General features: G+C 37.0%; 1 protein-coding gene across 3 annotated transcripts in view; it reads left to right on the forward strand.

Annotated features, from left to right (window-relative positions):
• LOC100551145 (utrophin) overlaps positions 1 to 7373 on the forward strand; it is a 259447-nt gene that overhangs the window by 199921 nt on the left and 52153 nt on the right. For all 3 annotated transcript variants that reach the window (XM_010707135.2, XM_010707136.3, XM_010707137.3), the window contains 2 exons: positions 2811 to 2872; positions 3885 to 3959. In XM_010707135.2, coding sequence (XP_010705437.2) covers positions 2811 to 2872; positions 3885 to 3959 — 137 coding nt within the window. The remainder of the gene's footprint in view (positions 1 to 2810; positions 2873 to 3884; positions 3960 to 7373) is intronic.

The following is a 7373-nucleotide window of genomic DNA, read 5'->3' on the forward strand; positions in this document are numbered from 1 at the left end:
TTTTTTCCCAGCCCCATTCTTCTTAGTCTTTCTTTGGTGTCTCAAGAATGAAGTCTAACCTGTGGAATATATTTAGTGGATGGACAGGCCCTGCCTAGAGCAGTGGGGTTGCTGATTCCTTTGATGTGAACAGGCTGTTTGGCTTGATTCACTCAGTATCAGCCCATTCCTCTTCTCTTGAATCCATGTATGAGATTGCCAGGCTGCTCTGGATGACTTCTTTCTATATGTTTTGGAATAAATCTGGCACAGACACCTTCGCTTCTCTTATTTTGCAGCTCACAGGTTCTAACTCTTGGGGAATTGTGATCCAATCTGACTGAAGGGATTATCTCTCCACTTTTTTCATTTCCATCAGAGGAACTGCATTCCTATCTCATCTCATATAATTCCACTGGCAAGTAGCTGCCACAGGTGGCATACAAAATAACTGAACGATTAAGTTTTAAGATGATTTGATTTTGCTTGTGGTTCACACACATTGTTTACACTAATACTTTAGTATTTTAAATATTGAAATGTATTTTTATATATCCATATGTATGTAAAGGATCTATCACAGTACTGCTGTTTGCTCTTAACAAAGAAGTTTGAAAGTCTTCTACTTGTAATGTGAGTAGTAAAACTGCCAGTCTTGGTCTTTTTTTCTTTTTCCCTTCCTTTTTTCCTCTTGATCTTGAAGAAGTCGAGGTAAAGCTGTTTCTTTACAAAAAGCTTTATTAAACTGATCACTTATTGGATTGATTACTGTGGACAGCTGCAGTGGGTTTTGTTAAGATACCAATTTTAAATGGTTAAAGCAATAATGGTGGCATCTCGTTTAACATGATAGTGCAGATATTTGGCAGCTTCAGAACTGGCTTTGAGATTATTTTACAGCCATTATATTATATTTCTGTTCCTGTTTACTGAACTCATATATCTTCTTTCTAACATAATGTAATTTGTTTTATACTTGGATTTGTGAGAGTGCTGTACAGTCAGTTACCTTTACCTTGGCACTATACCAAGTCCAGATACATCCTTCTTTTCACGTTGGCTTCTTCATGATTTATTCGCGTGCCCCTGTTAGGGGAAAAATTGTATAGCTACTTTTTTTCTGAAATGACTTTTCTGGACAAGGATAAACATAATGCTGTTTTTAAAATGTCTTTCTAGACACTGCAAAACCAGTGATTTAGATAGTGATGTGCCTTGACTTTGGAGTTCAGCATATCAAGACCTTGAACACACCATTTAGAATTTGAAAACTTGAATGCAATTCCTGCAGTGATATTATCAAACTGAAAACAATGAAAACTTACAGTTCAGGAAAGAAGGTCTGCTTAGGCATAAATACATAATAAAAATTAGGATTGCATTCAAATATAAGGATATAAATTTCAGCTCTTTCCTGAATTTGGAACACTTGAAAGTCAGCCAGCACCTTAACAGAAGATGCTATTTGGACTGTATGTTGAATAAAACTCTTATGTTTAAATAAATATAGTCATGTGCAGGGCTTTTCCTTTCTTTCAGTCACCTATAATAATAATAAGTAAAAAGAGGATTAATACATACTGGATTAATAAGAAATATATATTAGGCTATGAACTTACATGAAAACTACCTCACAAATTCATGATGGTGTCAACATACTAGTGGGATCCGTGGCAGAGAAATTGGCCTCATAATGGAGAGAAGCTGACTGCAGAGGCCTAGGCCAAAACCAAACTTGGAAAGGTCACACTGGTGTGCAGAATGTAAAATGGGATTCAGATCCTCAGTACAGAGGCACAGTGCATGCACTTTCCAGTACTGTATTTCAGAAGGGTGTAGTGTAAAGAAAGACTTTCAACACTTAATTCATTTGGAGCCTGCCTCCACTTCGCAGAAACTGTTCTGTCTCTATAGCCTTTTGCAGCAGGGGTCTTCTAGCCTCTGGTTTTCTACCACCATAAAAGGATTCATTCTTCATTGGTTTGGAAAATGATAATCATCAATAATAAATTATTGTGCACCCCCTGAGGCACAGTTGTTTATACAGTGTGAGGATACAATCCACTACGTTTAATGGACTAGTGCCATTTAAAGTCATTTACAACAGAGTACCCCTGCGTGTAAGAAAAATGTGTGTGATTTTTTAAAATACAAACAAAGATTAAATAAGCCATGTTCTATTCTCATTAATTATTATCTGCTAACCTAGCATCATTACTTTTTCATTATTAACTTTTAAAGTGAGTACTATGATCTTTTAAATACAACTTCTCAAATTAATTTTTAACAAATGGTAGTTAATTGATGCTGCCTGTTGAACCTCAATTCTGTGAGTGCTAGTGTAGAGCACCCCCCAGAATTAACATACTTACAGATTGACCGTCAGATGAGTGATCAGATTTTCAATTAGATGTGCTGCACATAAAGTTTCCAATTGTTATATGTTTTTTGATACATGTGTTCAGATATGCATTGAGGTCCAAAGTAAAACATCAATGCTTTTTATTTTTAAAATGCATATTATGAGTATTTTTATTATGCTACTGCTGCAGGAAACTTTGCGTGTTCAACTTACTGATGTGCTTCAGCTTTACATTTATATGTGCTTCTGTTTTGTATTTAGAATGAAAAGTTAATGTTAAATATGGAGGGGCTATTGTCTAACTTAACAATTAAAAGCATTGAGGAACTGAGCGTCACAGATCAGATCTTTTAATAAAAGAATTGATTCAATTCTTCCCTTTTTAACACAAAGTCGGAAGATTTTTTTTTGTCCTTTTCATGTGTGCATATGTGTTGCCTGAAATTTTGATTGCCTTATTCCTTTGTAGTCATGAGACCCAGACAACTTGTTGGGATCATCCTAAAATGACTGACCTTTTCCAGTCATTAGGTGAGTGCATTTCTTAATCCCTCATATGACATTCATTCTGTGAGTGAAAGCTTGGATTGATATGTTGACCACATCTGAGTTTCCATGGGCTTTATGTTATGGTATTTCCCACTCTGAGGAGATGCATTTTGCACAAAACCTACCATCTTGCTCATGCCTGTAATTTTCTTTCTGAAAAATATTCTCTGACTCTGTTCTTTAATGCAGTGTTTTATTTCTGTTAAATTCATATGGTAGTTTCCAGTGATGTGGGCTATGAGTCTGGAGTGAACTAATTTTTGTAACATATCAGAGCATCTATGCTATCATTAAAGGCTAGACTTTATTACAATACAATGAATTCAACGTACCTGTAAGGATAAAATGCTTTTAAGTATGGGGAAAAATAACCAACTACTGTACTTATCAGTTTGTAAAATAGAACTTAAGGTTATCTCACTGCTTCTTTCAAAGCAGTGTTAACAAAGTCACCACATGGAAATAACGGGTTAAAGAGTCATTTTTCTCCATAACTGTGACCTTTGCTGCCCTTTATGTCCATATATTGTCTAGTAGAGTTTTAAGACATTTGATAAATTTACTATATTTGAACACTTGTCTGAAATCTACTCAACACTGCTTAATAGAATCATAGAATGGCTTGGGTTGGAAGGGACCTCAGGGATCATCAAGCTCCAACCCCCCTGCTACATGCAGGGCTGCCAACCTCCGTATTTAATAATACATGTATAAAACTCTGACATGTATGTCAGAGATAGTGTTTGGAATCTGGTGTAGTAATCTCAGAACACACTGGACTGCCAAAGCCATGAGGCGTTCTCTGCAGGTGTTTTTTTTTTTTTACAATAACTTGTCCATTGTTTTTGTTTGTTCTGATATATGCTATTAATTCATTGCAGTGAAAATAAGGGATGTTGGGCTTTTTCAGTATGTAGCAGTGTGAAAAATTATATGTGAAGGAGATTTGTGGACTCTTTTGAAGACTGCTCACATTTCTGTTCTGCTCTTTCAGCTGACTTGAACAATGTACGCTTCTCAGCCTACCGTACAGCCATCAAAATCCGACGACTGCAGAAAGCACTGTGCTGTGAGTTTGCCCTTTGAGACAAACAGTTTCTGTACAGTACTTCTGGAAGGGAGGGTCATAAGCTTCATAACATTCATAACATTAACATTTAACAAGGAACCACATAACATCCTTGAAAAATAGTCTACCAATGAAATCATAAGAATTCCCAATAGTAGGTATCATTGTCACAAATAAAGAAAATCAGTGACCGAAAAGAAATGTGGAAGGCAAACTGAAGTAGTATGGCCATTGATAATATTCTAAGAAGTGACAGGAAGATGAAGTTTAATCCTCTGCCTGTTGTATACCGTTCCCGATCTGAAATGCTAAAACCTAGTCTGAAATGATTAATATTCTGAACCTTGACTAAAAATGAGAAATTTTACAATATCTTATAGAACTAAAGTCAATTTTCTGAAGTGTTTACTACTGCATGATGTAACTTTGATAATAGTGCTCTCAGAGAGAATATATTTCTGGGTGAACTCCAGATAAAGAAGAGTGTAGGTCATTCTAAATACAAAAGTATAGAGCATGGTTATAGATTGTTGATATTGCTGTACATTTTAGTCCCCAAAAAGCATACTATGACAAAATAAGCTGCTTCTATTGATAATACTATCTATTGATAGTATGTGCTTTTACACTGAGGGTATGGGAAAGGACCTTCAAGATTGTTTTTCTGCTTATCCAGTGTACAGGGCAAACAGTATGTATCAACATGTACCTTTAAAAAAAAGGAAAAAAGAGGGATGGAGGCAAGAAAGCAAAGTAAAAATCTTCTTCTGTATGCCACTGTCAAGAAAGAAGATTGAAAAAACAGACTGCACATGATGGATGCTAATCATGCTGCCTGTTCTTGATATGCATACTGGTAGTCTAGCAACTTGTATAGAACAGACTTTGCATTTGTAACATCCAGTAAGCTTTGAGGAGGAGTATACTCCCTGCTCTTGCTTTTTCAAAATATGTATCAACTTCTGTAATAACTGCAATGGTTGGCTCTCCTCATTCATAGACTTCAAAAGTGAGCCACTATCAAAATGAATACTCTCTCCAGTTTCAGAGGAGAGAAGAGCAAAGTGGAGAGAGGGAAAAGCAGTAAGAGCTAAAGAGAATATTCCAGTTTGAAAAAGCCAGGAGTAAAACTGTTGTCTTTACAGATTCTGCATGCCTTGTTTATGAAGCTGCATGCTTGCTCCATTTCTCTGTCGCACGATAAGAAAGACTCAGTACCTGCTTTTCTTTTGTACTGCAGCCAAAAAAAAACTTTATAATGTGTGTGTATTTGACAAAACATTGATTTAATTTGTGAGAGCACAACAGTATGACTTTTAAAGAAGGATAATGTAGATTATCCACAAAGCTGAATTCTACAACAACTTTCTGTCTCTGGGGAAGGAGACAGTGATTAAGTGCCATCTAGAATTTTTGTCTTTTTATTGTTGGTGAATTTCTTGAAAGGTGGGGACAGAATCATCTTCCGTGCCCCTGCTAGTCATTCTCTTGTCTGAGTTGCTTTAGTCTTCCATTGCATTTCCTGTAATTTTAACTGTTTTTTAAAGGTGTTTGGATGCAGGGTGCTTAGAAAAGCTTATGAGTTAAGGCAGAGAAACTGTCAAAACAAATCACTAGAAAATGAGGTCATTGTAAATTGTAAAATATGACAAATTGCTGTCACAACTACAGTGTCTATGCAGCTGAAAAGGCCTTTTGGTGAGAACTCCAAGGGCACAGCTGAAGCAGGTTGCTTAGTCCCACTTGCACTTAATGAATTTTGACTTTGCAGTAAGGACTGGTAATACAGAGTTAGTACTTCACCAGCAGCTTCAAAAATAAGTCATTTAAGATCTGTGTTTCATTTCTGTCTTTGCTATCACTAATTTAAAAAAAAAAGGTATGGAAGAGGCTCTTTTTCACTTGCAGCCCCCTTAGAAATAGACAAATAGAATCATTTTTTCATTTTTCATCTTGCGCTGGTGTTGGAAGGTAGATTCCTGCACAGACTGATGTGCGTATGTATGTACCTTGCATTTATTTTGCAGGAAGCTGAGAAAAGTTGCAGGCTGGCAAGAACAAATTCTTGATTAGTTTTTCTGTCTCAGGATATGTGGGGTAAATACACTGAAAGCAGTGTCCTGCTGTAGCACAAGGATGGTGCCAGAGAGAATATCCTGTGCAGCGTTTACAGAGCAGCTTTGTAGCACCAGGCTCTGGCGTATTTTACTACTGTCCAGCATACTTCAGCTCATTTCCAAAAAATGATTTTGCTCCACATACTGAAGTGTAGTACTGGAAGGGAAAGTGGGAGCAAAACCTCCATATATATTCTGAGTGCTGTCACTAAGTTCCTTAAGGTGATACAAAACTTCAGAATGCCAGTGGGAATATTAACTGTTCAGAGCTAAGGAAGGAACAGTAAAGCACACTGGACTGAAAAAGAGCTGCATAGACTTACCTCATCTGTCCAGGCATTTACATTCACAGGGTCTTTCTAATACAGAAGTTTCACAGCAATGTCTGCCTGTTTTCTCTGGGATTACAGCAGTTTTACATTTGTCACTACCAGCTGTGTATCATTAGTTGCTCCCAAGTGCATCTCACAGACATGCTTGAACCATGCTGAATGATGTTTTCTGTTTATTGGTTTCCTTTGGGAAAACCTTCTCACTGTAGACAGGAAAGGCATGACCCTTATGTCCATTTGCTGGTTAATTGGCCATTCAGCATGTTTGAGGGGTGCATAAGTACTGCAGAAACCCTGTATACAGTAGGCTTCGTGCCAGCAATGGCATGCAAGTCTCACATTAACTTTTCTGCATCTGCGTAAATACTGGTAATTTAAAAACTTTCAATAAATGATGTGGAATGAGAAAGTATCCTCTGTTTACCTCAAACCAATCTAGGGACTATGCTAGTGTATAGCCCTTACTGCTGCAGGGTGGTTGCCTGTACCCAAAGTCCATTCAGGCAAGTGAATGCTGAAGTAAGTAGGGACAGTTTTCCTCTGGTTGCTCACCATGAGTGGTGTACAAATTTTGTTTAGTCTTCATTATTACAGCACCAGTTTCCTTTAGTGTGAAAATACTTAAAGTCCCTTTCCAGTTCCCTCTAGAATCCTTTAGCAGAAACGTGAATGTGAGATCTTAACTTCAGCAGATAAGTCCTGCAGTTAGCAGGCTACAATACCCTCAACAAATATTATGTATTGCATTGTGTGTGTTTGTTTGTTTGTTTTGTTTGATAATTTAAATATGCCTGTGAGATATTTCCAGTGTATTACACAGATTATATAGAAGGTGATACTGCAGTGCACTGCCAAGTCCTTTGGCTACCTCCGGTCAAACTACTGGCAAGGTGTTTTGCTGCCAGTAAATATGTTTGTTAAATAATGTTTGGCATTTATTTACAAGCCCAAAAAGATGACCTTAA

The sequence above is a fragment of the Meleagris gallopavo genome, chromosome 2 (assembly GCF_000146605.3).
Source record: "Meleagris gallopavo isolate NT-WF06-2002-E0010 breed Aviagen turkey brand Nicholas breeding stock chromosome 2, Turkey_5.1, whole genome shotgun sequence".
NCBI lineage: Eukaryota > Metazoa > Chordata > Aves > Galliformes > Phasianidae > Meleagris > Meleagris gallopavo.